General features: G+C 46.9%; 1 protein-coding gene across 4 annotated transcripts; it reads right to left on the reverse strand.

The window, feature by feature from the left end:
• Nucleotides 1-1,042: 1,042 nt before the first annotated feature.
• Nucleotides 1,043-15,963, reverse strand: CMBL (carboxymethylenebutenolidase homolog). Of its 4 annotated transcripts, XM_074329088.2 has the most exons (7): nucleotides 15,945-15,963; nucleotides 15,653-15,745; nucleotides 8,729-8,960; nucleotides 5,703-5,810; nucleotides 4,722-4,864; nucleotides 2,489-2,580; nucleotides 1,043-1,738 (listed from the first exon to the last, which is right to left on the reverse strand). In XM_074329088.2, the coding sequence occupies exons 3-7, from the start codon at nucleotides 8,941-8,943 to the stop codon at nucleotides 1,559-1,561; spliced, it is 738 nt and encodes a 245-aa protein (XP_074185189.1). In that variant the 5' UTR covers nucleotides 8,944-8,960; nucleotides 15,653-15,745; nucleotides 15,945-15,963; the 3' UTR covers nucleotides 1,043-1,558. The 4 variants fall into 4 exon arrangements, with proteins under 4 accessions (XP_074185189.1, XP_074185190.1, XP_019601581.1 ...); XM_074329089.2 differs by lacking the exon at nucleotides 15,945-15,963 and having other exon boundaries at nucleotides 15,550-15,836; XM_019746022.3 differs by lacking the exon at nucleotides 15,945-15,963 and having other exon boundaries at nucleotides 15,653-15,834.
• Between the last annotated feature and the right edge of the window lie 268 nt (nucleotides 15,964-16,231).

The raw sequence follows: 16,231 nt of genomic DNA on the forward strand, positions 1-16,231 counted from the left end.
ACGTCCCCTTCATCACTGCCCAGCCATGAGCTACCCCCATTCAACTGATGTTCGCTCCGTCTGACCCAGCTGAAGGGTTTCTGGGAGAGTTTCCTTCCCAACAAAAATAGGGACAGGAAGACAGCCCTTCTGCTGCGGCTGGGTTTTGTGACACTGAGGCCAGAGGCCACCCCCCTGGAGAGGACTTTACATCAGTAAGGCCGAGCCACTCTGGAATCCGTAGGGGAGGTGTGGAAGAGACTGGTAGTCAGGCTTTCTGTAACTTGCAGGCCAGGAAAACCTGACAGATACTCCAGGCTGGACCAAAACCAAACTCCTCTCCACAGTTCTGCTCTTCTCTGCCGGCATTTCCCATCCTGTATGGTCTCTAGGCCGACCTCAGATGGTTCACTGTGCCCTTCTAACTGCTCTGGAATCCCTCTCCATTCCCCAGCCTGGGGTCAGGCTCATGTCACTGCTCCCTTTCCAGAGGGTCCCATCTGTCACTGCTCTCTCACAGGAAGAACAGAACACCAGTCCATGGGACTCTGCAGTCCCCCCCCCCCCCCCAGCAATGGATGAGAAGAAGGGGTAGATGTGGTTCCCTGAGGCTGCAGGGCCCCTTGCTCCCATCTGAGCCCCAGCAGCCCCCTGACTGACAAGGAATGTCCCCAAGTTGGCCATTGGGATGCAAGCCTCACGCTCAGCCCAGGACCCAAGCAAACCCGCTCCCGATGGAGGGAGCCTGTGGAAGACCCAGGCCTGGGTGGCCCTTCTGGTGTCTGCAGACAATGAGAGGGTTCAGTGGGAGGGACAGCTAACTGGTCTGGGCTTGGGTTTGCCAAGGAAATTCTCAGATGCAACAGGAAGACAAACTGCAGCGCTGTGACACGGGAGCGTAACAGGATTAACGGAAAGTCAACAGGACGCAACGCAGCAGGAGAGGTTTGATGCAGCCCCAGCCCCTGGGACCCAAAGATGCCCGTGTGTGGAAAACCACTGCCTAGGACACAGCCGGATGGTTAATGATCCATTTTTTTACTAGCCTTTAGAAAGAGCCACAAAACCTCAAAAAGTAAGTTTATTAGCTTGATATATTAGGCCAATGGAAGCCTTTTTTAATCTCTCATAGTGCAAAATATGAATGTGACATTTATCTGTATTAAGACAAAGATAAATGTCTAAATTGGGCTTTTAATCTACATGAGTTTACAGTTTATGTTTTCATGGCTTTGCAACATTAAGTCATTTTAAAGGACGTACTCAAAAGACCAGGAAGGTCACACCTGAGCTGTCAACTGGCCGCTGAATAGCCCCAGGTTTTTCCTAATAGTTAGGATATTACTCCATCATTCAAATTCATCAGGTACTGACCTATTTTTAAAATTTTTATTTATGTACATGTTAAAAATAAAATAATCTCATATGTTAACATTTCCTACTGAGTTTGTGTTTCAGAAATAATGAATCTCAGGATTCCTTAACTTATTTTATATAAAGTGAAAAATCAAATTACCTCAATATTTCAAAGCAAACTTCTGGACAAAAGCTATCTTGAGAAAGTTTCATTTGGCCACTGCTAAACATACTTGTTCAGCCACTCAAGTAAATTCCTTCTTGCCTCGTCAATATAGGGCTTGTCTTCAGGAGAACAATCTTCTCTCTTTCGGTGCACGAACCCATGAGTTTGCCCGGAAAACGTTTTAATTTGATATTCCACTTTGCAGTGTTCTTTCAACTTCTGGGTCAGCAAAGAGACCTGGTATGCAAAGGTTTTCATGATGATACGATTTTAACCCTCCAGTAATATTTCCCCTTCTCCACATCTTCTATGAATACTCATAAAAGAGATTCAACATCAATGCTTTAATAAGTTCTATAGCTATACTGATTTATTTTTTTAACTTTTATTTATATTGTGTGTTTTCCCAGGACCCATCAGCTCCAAGTCAAGTAGTTGTCTCAATCTAGTTATGGAGGGCGCAGCTCACAGAGGCCCATGTGGGGATCGAACCAGCAACCTTGGTGTTATGAGCACTGCACTCTAACCAAGTGAGCTAACCAGCCGCCCCCAAATTTTTTAATATATTTAAATATATAATATTCAATATATTCAATACGAAATTCAATATATTCAAGTATAAATTATTTGAAATTTGTATTCATGCAATGAACAGCCATTTCTAAACGACTGCTTGTGAGCCACAGTTTCCTGCTGCCTTTTCCTCATCAGCGCACTGGCTTTAACACACCATGTCTTTAAGGGCACAGACCTGTGATAACCCCGGCTTACACCTGGGGGGATGGGGAGGCAGGCCCTGTAACCAGGCCATGCTGAGAGCATTTTGGGGGGGGGTTACAATCCCACTCTAAGTCCCCAATAAAGCCCACTTCTAAAACAATGTTGAAAAATATTTGGAGCAATAAATCAGCCCTTTAGTATGTCTTCCCCAAACTGTCAAATCGTGCTATTAAATACAGAAATGTGAAGTGAAAGTTGCCAACTTACTTGTTCAAGAGGAATCACAGCATCGTTTTCAGCAAAAATGAACAGCGTGGGGTTCTTCAAGCTGTGCACGTCCTCGGAATCCTTGACGATGCCTGCAGAGTGGGGACAGGGCCACGGGCTGTGATTCCACACATGCCGCAGAAAACTACGTGGGTTTGATTTGATTTTTCAAAGTGAAATGATGTGCTTTGGGGGTTTTATTTTCTTTCTGGCAACTGCCCCAAAGTGGGCCGACCTATAAAATTAGTCTCGCAGAGAAGCTTAGCAAGTCAGCTCTTCTCCCACTTTGCTCACTAGGAATCGGGCCTTTAAATAATGGAGTTAGACCTTGTCAGCTGCTTGGCGTATTAAGATACAGGAGCAGCCTGAACAATGCTCCCTCTTGTTCTGTGCCTTCATTTACCAAGAGCTGATAACTTTCAAATCTGGACCGTCTGACCACCACTGTTCTAGAAATTTCTCAGGGTATGCGCAAGCCCCACAGGCTCTGACCTCAGCATGCTGGTGGGTTCATTCATTAGATGGGGCAGCCATTTAACAGGGTATATGTGCTCAGACAAGACCAGAAGTGTGAAGTCCCTGGACAGGGCACCTGGTCCTAGCAGGACAACCCTAAACATCCGTTTTCATCCTTGGTTTTGGAGTTTGAGAGATCATTTAGTCAGATGTTCTGCTTGGGGATTCAGACAACAGCCCTGGGTGTGGCCATTCCTATAGGAAAATAAGCAGAAGCTTTGCAACATAATGCCATTTTAAGATAAGGGTCGTACTTAAGACTCTTCTGAGCTTGGACGATAAGGAAGATTCTGTTCAAAACCAGCAATGGGGCTTTTGCAGTAGGGAGATCTGGCTTAGCCCGGGATACAAGCACAAGTGGGGAGTTATGGCCAGGGAGTAGGATGGGGTCAGTGGACAGAAAACTGAAAGGAAACATTGGGGTGGGGGATTCTGGCCAGATGACAAGGCTCTTGCTGAAGGCAGGCCAGATGAAAGAGACCGAGGGTGGACCGTGAGGAATTTTATCAGATATCAAAGGTGGGGGATTCTCGCTAAACTGACCCAGTGGGCCAAGGGCAAAGCTCAAGGTCAGGGCCTACTCAGAAAGTGGGCTCGCAGAACCTGACTCAAATATGGTCAAGAGTCTTAGTAGAGAGGAGAAAATAATAGGTGGCTTTTTTTTTCCATTTCCTCTCGGCAGCACAGCAAAGCTAAGTAACCTTTTCCAGGTTACTTAGACTCCCCTCACCCATAACTCCTCTCTAGGAGGCAGGGAGCCACGAAAAAGATGGCCACGCTCCCTGCGCCACTGTTAACGCCCAGTTTTATGGCTGGACAGCGGTTTGATGGCCCCAGGCCTCTGAGTCCTGACGCGCTCCGCAGCTCACACAACAGCGGCCAGAAGGGGGCGCAGGAGAGCCATCCACGCAGCACCGCCTTTTGCTAATTACATAAGGAGCTACGTTTAGCAACCGTCAGCTCCAGTTGTGTCCAGCGGCAACTGGCAAGCTATTCCTTTCGTGTAAGTAAATATTCAGTGCGTTTAAAATGCTAAAAGTAGGCGAAAATACCACAGTGAGGAACCATTACGCCAAATAAGAATCATTAATATAAACTGTATGACATATACATTATGAAAGAAGGCCAAATTTCCTTTTTTTTGGTTTTTTTCGTTTTTACATTTTTATGGTCTGAGTGTTTCTAATCACGAACTCAGTATGCCACATCTATACACAGATGCGATGTGCTATCAGTGCTATGATACCTTTGGTTTGTTTTGACATATGTTTATGTCACTATTTACATTTTAGAGTGCGTTTTCCTTTTCTTTCTCCCCTTCTTTATTGTGTGTATGTGTGTGTGCACGTGTGCAGTCAAGAATAATTTGTATCTTGGAAAAATCTTTTCCTAGATGTTGTTCATAGAAACATTGCGGGGAATGAATCATTATCCTGGAAAATAAAAGTCATTCCTTTCATCCTAAGTAAAGACATTGAGGTGTCTGGTTAGATGACTTTCCCAAAGGCACACTCTTGGGACCCGGGTCCCCTCACTGCCGGTGACATCCTCTGGTTACTGCATAACAAACCTCTACCTCTGCTTTCAGACTTATGAAGCCAATTTCGTGACAGTGGGGTTTTGTGTGGCCCCCGGGGCCCTTAGCTCAGCAGAGGCCCATGGTTCCTGCCACCCACCTCCTGTTTTCACTGTGCACATTTGTACAAGGCAGATTTACCGTAGACGGACACCCCTGCCCTGAATTCTGGGTATTTCATCATCAAGTGATGAACAGCAACTCCTCCCCAGCAGAATCCCACGACGCCAATTTTCTGCGCATGACACTGTTGTTTCAGATACCTCAAGACAGCATCAACCTCTCTAGAAAAGGAAGAAAAGTTATTCAAGAATGAAGAGGAATTTTGTGAGGCCCTGGGAAGGGCGCTGGGCAGCAAGTACTGTGTTGGTGGTAACAGGGAAACAGGGCTTTATCAGCAGCTGCTCCTTGCTTCTGAGATTCTTCCTTCTGGAGCTCCATCTCTCCACCTCAGGCCCAAGTGACAGAGTCGCCTCTCCTGGCAGGTCTCCCTGCCAAGCCCAGCCTCCTCCAATCACCTGGCAGGGCTGCAGCCTGGCTCTTTCCAAAAGACCAGCAAATCTGACCAGCTCACTTCCCAGCTGAAAGCTGAGCGACAGCCGTCCACAGCTTCACGCTAAAGGCCAAAGGCCACCGCCGGCTCTAAGACCTGATCCCAAGGTCTGCCCCTTTGAGCACTCCTCTCCTCTCCCTCCTCTCGACAGGCACCAGCCACAGCTGGGCAGCTCCCCAAACTCTCTGACTTGGCACATTCATTCCCGCTGCCTAACACCCCACTCGGCATTGCTCATCTCCCAGGCCCAAAGAGCAGAGCGAGGTTTGGAAAGCCACCAGGACAGGACTATTTAAGCTATGAGGGGACCATGGACTGTGGCCCTAGTGTTGCAAATGGTTCATTTGCAAATTGGTTGTTTGGAACAACTCAGAAGACATTTTCAACTGGAAGCAATGTACTTAATTGGAGGGCTGTGGCCACCGAAGTCCAACCCGGAAGGAGGCTGAGTGTCAGAGGAGTGGAGCCAGACCCACTGCCCTCTCCAGACTCAGCTCTTCCTGGTGCTCTGGGAGGCACCACAAACACAACCACACACACACACACACCCGCACACCCCCATAACTTACTTATCGATCTTTCTGGCATTTCTTTTTTTCAACCACTCAGGGAAGGTGGACCAGTCCCCAGAGGGGTGCCACGGCTCTTGCCCAACAAAGAAGTCTGGAACGATGGTTCTATAAAATAGGAACAGGAATTGATCTTAGTTTCGTTGCTATTGGGACTCTGTATTTGCTTCCATTCATTAAGAAACGTGCTATGTTGGCAATTCTGGCTCCCAGGAAAAGAGAAGTCAAGGCCACGAGGACCAATTTTGATCACAGCAGAGGCCAGCTGGCACCAGGGCAGACCCTCTCGGGTTTCACAACCAAAGGTGCAATGCCTTTGCCAGCCCATCTGAAATGACGAGGCGACCCGGCCGTGCACACACACCGTGAGATATTACGGCACAGGACAAGGGGCCCCAGCAGCTAGGGCCTCCAGCAGGGTGACTACAAGGACCCCTCCAGCTCCCTCACGCAGGGCTCACACCTCTCAGTGGGCCTTTCACGTTAGCCTCAGGGCAGGACGGCACACCTGGTTAGCATGTCCAGTCACAGTGACCAAGCAATTTTCCCCCGACTCCCCCAGCATGCCGACAGGGTACAATTTCCTGCCCAGAGGGTATGGTCTAATGAGGGTTCCAAAAGGGGCCGAACAGGGAGAACAGCCAGAGGACCGAGTCCTTGGGGATTGTAGGGGAGGAAAAAATTTCCCTCCTTCCCCTCTAGGTTCCTTGGCTGTTCTAGTAATTAAATTACCGTGAGACCGATGAACAGGTGAAAAGCAAATTTAACTTTGTGGATGAGAAAGGGGTTCTATGGAAAGTACCGTCACAGGGTGATCTGATCATAAATTCCTAACTGGACAGGTCATGGTGGGTAGTCATGTTCCAGGCCTATAACTTCTTTAGTGAAAGTTTTATCTTTGCCTTAAGCAAGCCTGTCCATTGTTTCTGTGCACATAGGTTCACAGACGCTTAAAATAACCACCCCAAGAGAGCACAGAATCTTATTAACCCCCATGTAATCCAATCCGCCTTCCTTTCTCCCACCTCCATGTCCTCTGCCTTACATTTCAAATGCATAAAAGAAGCTGTAAAACTGGTATTGTCCAGAGCATTTGAGATCTTGCTTCCCGGCAATTGTCGTCAGTTTGGCTCAAATAAACTCATAAAAATTCTCTACGGGTTTGGACATTTCTTACATCAACAATGTCATACATAAAACCATTAAAATATGTATGAAAAAATATGAGACCAAAAAATATGCGACCCAAAGGCAGTCAGGCAATTGAGGCTTATGTGCCATCCTACGCTAAGGAACGGGACTGGGGTCTGGGGCTTCAAGGGGAAGGAGATTAAGCCAAAGGGCAGTGAGAGGCAATGTTTAGTAATTAAATACTTGTCCTGCCATGTAGAAAGGTCAATTAGATAGTTATATCTGGTAATAGCTCTCTTTCTGAGCCAGGCCCCTATCTAAATTCTTCTAAGTAGTGAAAGGAGGAGAAGTAAAAGTTGTTCTTGAATCTGCTGGGTTTTGATCGCCTTCAGCTCAAAACAACCCACATGCCAAAGTGGCACGTTTTGGGGTGACCTGTTCTGCTCCCCTTCACGACCTTCCATGCAAGTGAACCCAGGAGGGTAGATTCCGCCAGAGACCCATTTCCTAAACTAAAGGGTCACCCCCATGGATGGGGGGACATAGCTCCTCCTGCAGGGGTGTAAAGAACACTGAATTTGGGGTCAGAAGAATCTAGCTCGAGTCCCAGTATTGCCCTGTAACCTTAAGCAATCATTTAACCACTTTTTAGCCCCCTTTTCTTGACCTGACAAATAGACTGCACCCTTTCCCGCCCAGCATCAGAGGATTATTTTAAGGGCAAACTGATTGTACAAGAGTGACAGGGCTTTGTAAATCACACAGGTATCGTAACTCATTTTTTAGGATCCATCTCCAGCTAAAGGACCCAACGGGCCACGGTCCCATTCAATCTGCTGGTTGAGGCAGGATGCCCTGGGGCAGCTGCACTTCTGTCTTCCTGTCCTGGTTCCCTAATTGGTAAAATGGGAACAATGACAGTCCTGACCTGGGGGACCAAGGACAATAGCCCTGTACCACCCTAGTGCAGGGTCTGGTGAGCCAGAAAGCAATCGAGTTGGCCATGGCTTTGATTACTGGGTTTGCCCCTAGGGAGTTAGGTTGCCTTCTCTTCAAGAAGAAATTGGGGCAGGGGGAGTGAAAAATCTAGTGAAAGTCCTCTTTTTTGGCAACACTAAATCTGCATCATGTGCAGTGGGTCTGCTGCCTTTAAATCGAGTTCTCTCCGTAGGAAAATGAGAGAGGTGCTCCCTTTGATTTCTAGCTTCTCTTTTGGAGAAAACAAAGGAAACTGGGGTGCTCCCAACTCTGGGCTTGCCAGGTTTTCTGCTTTCAGAAGCCGGAAAGGAAGGACTGGTTCCTGCTCCCTGCGCTTTATTGAAGCCGTTACCAGCACCGGGGGAGGTACAAAGCAAACGGCCACGTGATCTGACAAAGGCACAAACTTTGGGACATGCCTGAGTCTCATTGTGCCAGTGCTAGAACCCAGTCTACCTCAGACAGGCTCATCCAGGGTAGTCTGTGTGGAGACCAGGATACCAGACGCCCCGCCTGTGCTGAGATGCACATGGAGCTGCCTCAGGGACCAAGTAGTGGGTCCTCTTCAGAGCTGGGGAGATGTCCTATACCTGTGTCCAGGCAGGGCTCACCCTGGGGGTACGCCTGGGAGGACCTGAAGCCCAGGGACTGGGATGGAGCAGGTGGCTTCCACTGGACAGCAGTGGATGTTTAAGTTTGACATTTCCCATTTACCTGCACCCCAGAGAGATACGGAAGTAGATAGTGGGGCTAAGACTCCATTCCCATTGCAAACACGAGACATGACAGCATGAATGCAACCAACAACGTAAATTAGAATACAGTCAGGATTTGGGGGTTTGTTTGTGTTTTCCCTGAAAGGAAAAAATACAGATCACAGAAATTTACATGATTTTACGCAAGTTCTTTATACGTACGTGTATCCATTTCCTGCAATCATGTCAGCCATATATTTGGTATTGGGCAATTGCCAGCCGAATATGTCTTGAATGACGATCACGGCTTTGCCCGCATCAACGGGAGATCTGGTGACATAAGCCTTGATGTGCTCGACTTGAACTTCACGGCCCATCCCTCCATACTCTATCTTATGGCCAATATCACACGGGCAAGGATGAGCTTCGTTAGCCATTGGAGATATTTGTCAGCCTACAGAGCGAGAACACGCCTTACATTCCAAACAGTGCAAATCCAAAGATTATAAACAGTAAGTCAACTAAAATCAAGATTACAGTAAACAATTAATTTTAACTCTACCCCTAGTGCACTTATGCCAGAAATCAGTGGTAATTTCTGCCTCTGGCAACATGACAGAGTGGGGCTAAGACTCCATTCCCATTGCAAACACAAGCTATACCAGCATGAACGCAACCAACAGATAAAAACAAAAATGATGGGGCTCATAGGAAACAGAGAACAACACCTGAACCAGGACTGGAGAGGAAACTGAAACCAGGTTCAGGATGGCATGAGCAGATGCCCAGCGAGCGTGGGCAGACTGGGACAGGCCAGACCCAGCACCAAGCCCTAAACAACCAGTGCTTTGGAGTCTGTGGGGATCCAGTGAGGCCTTGGGGCCCTGTGAGACGAGATTTATAGCCGAGACCTCCCCATGAAGCCTCAAAGGTTCCTATTTAGTGGGGGAAATAAAACAAACAAACAAACAACAACAAAAATAAAACAGCCAACCAGGACTTCTAAGAATATGGTAATGAAGCCCAGGAAGGGGAATAAAAACCAGCACCTAAATTGACACCGTCCTTTCCAAATAGGAAAACCTGAGCTGAGACATTAACATAACAATTGGCCCTGGGCAGAAAAAAATGCAAAACTGCTTTATAGCAAGACTTTCCTCAAAAAACCCCACAGGGCATTGAAGAGGAACTCACTTGGAAGCACTACACAGGAGGAAACTGTCCAAATAAACAATAATAAGGAGAAATTAGGGTGACAGTGGGAGTACAAACGAGGGAGGGACCTAACAAGCTTGACCCAACAAACAAAGCAGGAAAGGAGAAGAAAACAAATTAAAACCTATCAACTCCAAAGCAAGAAGTAATGTGGCTGAAAGAGATGCAAATAAATATAAGTAGATTAAATCCATATTGGAGACGGATTCTCAAATTGATTTTTTTTAAATCATTTTTTTTCTGTGCAATTATTCTGCAACTATTTGTTTTTTAACTTTTATTTATTTTAAGTGTATTTTTCCAGGACCCATCAACTCCAAGTTTCAATCTAGTTGTGGAGGGCGCAGCTCACCCTGGCCCGTGCTGAGATCAAACCCGCAACCCTGGTGTTACGAGCATCGTGCTCTAACCAACTGAGCTGACTGGCCGCGCCTCAAATTGAATTTTTACAAATCGAGGTGCCATCGGAAAGGAGAACCTGGGACCGCTGAACCTAAAGATGTACATACAGAAAAAAATGACCAGATGTCTGGGATTTGCTTCAAAATAGTCCAGTGGGTGACAGCGATGAGAGGAGAGTGTGTGTGAGTCAATGTTGGAACTGGGTGGTGAGTTCAGGGCTGTTCCCTGTACTTCTTTTCTCTCTGCTCTTATGTATGCTTACGATTTTCCACAATAAAAAAAATTTTATTTTTATTAAAATTTTAAAAACTATAAAAGGCTCCATACACAAAGTGAGAAGATACAGACTAGGGGACGATATTATTCTCAAAGCAGAATTCCTACCTAGGTAAAATACATAAAGAATTCTTATAAATCAAGAAGAAAAAGACCACCCGGAGAGCAAAAGGCTCCCGTTATGGACAGGCAATTTACCAAAGGTCACTGGTATTTAAGGAAATTATATAAAGAACAACAAGATACCATTTTATATCTTGCAGACTGGCAATGAGTCTGTTAACACCAAGTGATGGTGACCCGGGAGGGAAAACTGATACAAACTCTGGAAAGATGTGCAATGATAACTACACCCTGTGAGACAGGAGGGCAATTTCCTACTGTTGAGTTATTGGGAAACGTCAGTTGCTGGATCCTGGTAAGTTTCCCAAGAATATCCGCCCTAGGGTACCACCGATGGGCATCGAGGAACCTTGGGAGGCAAGCCACAAAGATCTGCGTACCAGCAACAAGAGACTTTCCCTATCACCACACAAGTGTGATGAGGCCTATGGTGACCATCTCCCTAATTTAAACACTAAAAAATCACGCCCAGCGGTGGAGATTTGCCGTACTGAGACATGCAATGCTTGAAGAAGCATGTAGCCACACTGCACAGGCGCCGAGAAACCTCCGCCTTTTCCAGCCTAAACGTAGCTTTCACCCCACCCTGCTCCCTTTACAGCCCTGCCCCAACTTCTTTCGAGGAGCCACCCTTTCTCGGTGTTGGTTCCCCGGTGCACACACTTAATGAACCTTTGCCACTTGCCTGAACTTTCTTGTGATCTCTCTTGATTTCCACCCTGGGAGATGGCAAGAACTCAGGGCACCAGTAGCATCTGCAACCCATAAACCCCACCACTGAAAATCAAGTGTGTGTGTGTGTGTGTGTGTGTGTGTGTGTGTGTGTGTGTGTGTAAGTTATATTCTTGGCAACACGGATATGATGGCAACAATTGGAAGCGACCTAATTAACCATCAGGAGGAGAACGGGACAAACCGTGATTCGTTATTGTGGCCTGGAATCTGTCCCTGCGGAAGACAGTTCAAGTGCTGACCCCAGAACCCCTGAATGTGCTCTTATTCAGAACTGAGGTCTTCAGAGAGGTCAAGTTAAGATGAGGTCATCCCGGATGAGGGTGGGCGCTAATCTAATGATCGACTGCTGTCCTTGTAAGAGGGAAATTTAGATACAGAGACAGACACACAGGAGAGAAGGCCATTCGAAGACAGAGGCAGGGGTTGGAGGGATGCATTTACAAATCAAGGAACACTAACATTGCCAGCAGCCTCCAGGAGCTAGGAGGGAGGCAAGGAAGGATTCTCCTGGAAAGGTTTCAGGAGAGCTTGAGCCTGCCAACACCTTCCTTTATGACTTCAGGCCTCCAAAACTGTGAGAGAATACATTTCTGTTGTCGTAAGTCACCCAGTTTGTGGTAATTGGTTTTGGCAGCCCTAGGAAATAAACTCATAAAAGGAATATTGCATGTAGCAGTTCAATGAACAAACTATATATATTTACCAATATCATAAATCTCAAAAACATAATGCGATAAAAAAACAATAGCTTTTCTGATGCTAATAGTAAAGCACAAAAGAACACATTTTTATTAATAAATGTAGGGAAATAGTAAAAGTATAACTCAAGGAAATAAAGCTCACCACCATTAGACAGTGGCTATTGGCTGGGAGGAAGGGATGAAGATTGCTGGCTTTAATTATATTTGTTACATTTCATTTCCTTAAAAAGTTTTGATTTGAATTACATAGGACAAAATATTAATTTCTTTTAAATCTGGGTCACATGAATATGGAGCGCTGTTATATCCTATCATGTACTTTCTAGAACATTCTAAATGTTCATAACTAGAAATAAAATAACTAAACTTTAAGGAGAGAAATTAATTGGATCAAAAAAATGACTCTATTTTGCGAGGTTTTGTTTTCATAAGCTACATTAGAGAGCTGTGATGAGTAAGAGAACAATCCAATGTCAATAGCTGTGAATTTCAGGCCCCACAGCATTGTTGAGAACTGAGTCCTGGGGCTGATGTCTAACCTGGGCTGTCCTCTGAGGACGCAGAGACCAGGGAAAATCCCGGCCATTCCAAAGCAGCCGTGTCTCTCAACCTTTTATTGACACCCACTTTCCAGAAGAAGTGTTTACAGCCAGGAGGTTCACTCTCTGGACTGATCCTGCAAGGTTATTCTCCTGCAGAAAGGGGTGGCAGCCAAGAGCGGCCCGAGCGTGCTGCATGTGGAAGGCTGGGCTCCTGCCAGACCTTCATGGCACAGCAGCCTGTGTGTCCTGGGCCAAGGCCACGGTGGGCACAGTCCACAGTGGCTATGAACTGCCTGTTATAAAAAGGAGCACGTGAAGGATTTTGTTTTACTCGGATGATAGGAGGGAATGAGACAGATGTTGTAACTGGTTCGAGGGAAAAAAGAAAAGATCACAAATTTATATGCAGTAAAGCAATAGTGAGATGAATTGCAAATAGAGACAAAACTGATGTTTCCAAGCGAGGGGAGGAAGCCAATCAATTCGCTACCAGACAGGAGAGAATTTACAAGTCTATCAGTTACCCTGGACTTTCAAAGCATTGCAAAATAGCTCAAACACAGTGAATGGGGCTAGAATCAGACATCCCAGAAGGATGTGTGCTATGAACGATGATTACTTTTCCACTGGAAAGTAGAAGTTTCTTCTACATGACGTTATAGGGTCATTCATTGTGCATGATAAGGTTTCGGTGTCCTCATAGAAGGGGATGGGGGCTGTGGGTCTGACGTGTAAGGTGGGGTTCCCATCAAATGTGTGCCCAGAACAGCTTCTCTGTCATGGCACGTGGGCTTGGCAACACATCCCGGCCATCCTGAGATCGGATCTGTGGTCTCCACTGCGGAAGCCTCTGGAAGTCATGGTCCTCTCTATGGCGCCAGGGATGGCCAAGACATGCTTCTGCAAAGGACACCCTGATGGGCACATTTTTGGCAATGCCACACCAAACGCAGCACTAACACCCGTGATTCCCCGATAACATTCATGCAAGATGCCACATGTATGAATGCTCGAGGGGCCCACTCCCCTACAGACTGACTTTTATGGTCCCTTGATGAAGATTCTCTCCTTGACCAAGCTCCTCTGAACTCTCTTCTCAATTAAGCCCTGACTTTTGGGCTTCCAAGTTCATCTCTACATTGTCCAGTTTTAGTGAAAAGCCTGCTAAGTCAATTTAGTAGAAGCCCTCACTCTCCATGTCTGGTCCCGTTCCTCACCCTCTGCCATCCTCCAGCCGATGACTGATGGCCGTGCCTTGTCTTCTGCCTAAATCCTGTTAGGTTGGTTTAGCGGGATTCCCAGGTCCCTAATGCTTCCTCTTAGTAATATCCATCCACTGACTCCTACCCTGCTCCTTGGCCGTAAGTCCCCACTTTTCCTTGTTGTATTCGGAATTGAGCCCAATCAACTCTACTGCAAAATCCCATTGCAGTGGTCCCTACACCTGTGGATGATCCTAAATAAGGTCTGCCCTACTGTTCTTCAACAGGTGTCATGAATGAATAATTTTTTCCTGAACACCCTCCAGCCCTGCCTCATGCAGCAAGTGCCTCCATGAAATGGCAAGTCAAGACCCATGGGAATCACTGTGCGTGTCTGATCAGCAAATCCTGGGAGGCTGCCCTGTCCTGGCTCCTCTCCTAAGGGGTCCCTTCCTCAGGCATTCCTTACTCCATACAAATGTGTGCTTCTTGACTTCTTTTTGGAACCAATTCTAACATCTGCCTGGTTCCCTCTTTAATGCATAAAACAGAAGCTTTAACACGTGCTCATTTTTATATCTGTAGAAGAGTCATGATTTTGCCTTTCGCTGAAAATTATCTTTTAACAGTAAAATTGAACAGCATTCCCCTTTTCTCGCTGGAAGTCAGAAAGACGAGCAATGGGTGGTAAAGTGTGATGCAGCAAGTGTGGCTTTCCTGCTTTCACTCCCCCAAGGATTTAAAGAAGTCTGACTCAGAAGTCACACTTCCCAACGCAATAAAGCTCTCCACCGGAAATAGGGAAAACAGATTTTGATGAGCGAAGAGGATTGGCCGTAAATGGGGTTGTAACTCGCAAAAATGCCTAGCAATCAATTTCTGGAAGCTTCAGAGATTTAGAAATGGAAACCATCTGCGAGCTCAACAACAATAACACTGAAAGAGAATACAGGAAAGCGGTGGTTACTAGAAGGCTCAGCGTTTTTGTTTGTTTGTTTTTTACTGGGTAAAGTACACACCCACGATTTTCAATCTTGCAGCGGGGAAGCCAGGGCCCTACTTCTCCTTAAATGATTCTATGAATGTGAACGCCTCCAATTACTTACTTTTCAGCAATCATGCTTGTATTTTCCAAGGGGCGCACGGTCCAGACAGCATTAAAGAGAAAGCTAGAGGCCAAGAGCACACACTGGCCTGTGAACACGCCAATCACGTGGCTGCCTTTGACCTTTTCTTGGGTGGTTCCACGCCTAGATAGGATTTCCCCTGATATCCGCAGGGCTCACGGCTGACCACCGTGTTTTAAATGGGCTCAGAAAACAACAGGTGGCAATTTCCATCAACAAGAAACCTAAATGGCAGTGCCCAATGATAGCAAGGCCTGGGCAAGGCGACACTTCTGCCTCCCAGCCCAGGGGCTGTGGGTGTGCACAGTGTAGTCTTTCTTGGCATCAGGTACCCAGCATCCAGAACATCACACCCCTAGACCCAGAACCTCCGCTCTCAATATCCTTTAAAAAAATGCAAGTATGCTCATCCCCCCCCCCCATAGTTTTATATTAATAGTAAAAATTATACAACCAAAATGGTTAACTGTAGAAAAACAGTTACAGAGAGTATTTAATGGCAGGGAGGAAAGGTTTCTGGCATAGTGTTATACGGGGGAAAAAACAAAAAACCGACCACAGGTTTACATACAGTATAATTTGGAGTATGTTTTTTAAATGTGTGGCTAAGCAATACAGGAAAATATGCCCAGGGGGGGTGGTGGGGGTTGCTTTTCTGCAAAGACAACGAACTGCTTTGATAAGCCAGGTGTTGAAAATGGGCTTCGACAGGCTCACTACCTGCGCACATGGCAAAGACCTTCCTCGCCTCCCGCAAACACGCGCGCGAGTTAGAGCGGAGCGGGGTCTCCGCCGCGTTTCTGGGCCGGGGAAGCGCACGTACCTCGTCTGCCGCCTGGAGACTGCGGTCTGCGCGCGCGGAGGGGGCGACACGCGGAGGGCGACCGTCAGGGGCGAGCGGAGTGGGAGGCGCCTCCTGGAGGACGGAAGTGGACGCGGGGACTGAGGGCGGCGGATCCCGCGGGCCAGTGGCAGCCCCGCATTCCCAGCCTCCGGGGAAGGCGGGCCGGAGGGGGAGGGGAGGGGAGGGGAGGCCGGGAGGCAGGGCTGCGGTGGTGCAAAGGGAGGAGGGGAGAGGGAAAGCGGCTTGGAGAAGGAACAGCTGTGAAACTTACGTGTGAGCCTGGCTCCTAAGACCTGTAACTTCTCTGCTGTGAATCGAAGTTAGGCTATTCTGCAAAACAAATTATTGCATAATCATATTGCCCTCCACCGCCCCGCCTCCACTCCGCATTTTGTCTGGACAGCTAAGGTTGTGGTAACCATTGAAGTAAGAAACTGTTCAAACCTGTAGAGGATTTTTATGAGAATATTTGAGCCAAACTGAGGACAATTGCCAGGACACAAAATCCCAATGGGTTGACAAAATGCTGCAGAGAAGGGCAGTTTTGCAGTTTATTTT

The sequence above is a fragment of the Rhinolophus sinicus genome, chromosome 3, assembly GCF_057876585.1.
Source record: "Rhinolophus sinicus isolate RSI-liver-muscle chromosome 3, RSI-T2T, whole genome shotgun sequence".
NCBI lineage: Eukaryota > Metazoa > Chordata > Mammalia > Chiroptera > Rhinolophidae > Rhinolophus > Rhinolophus sinicus.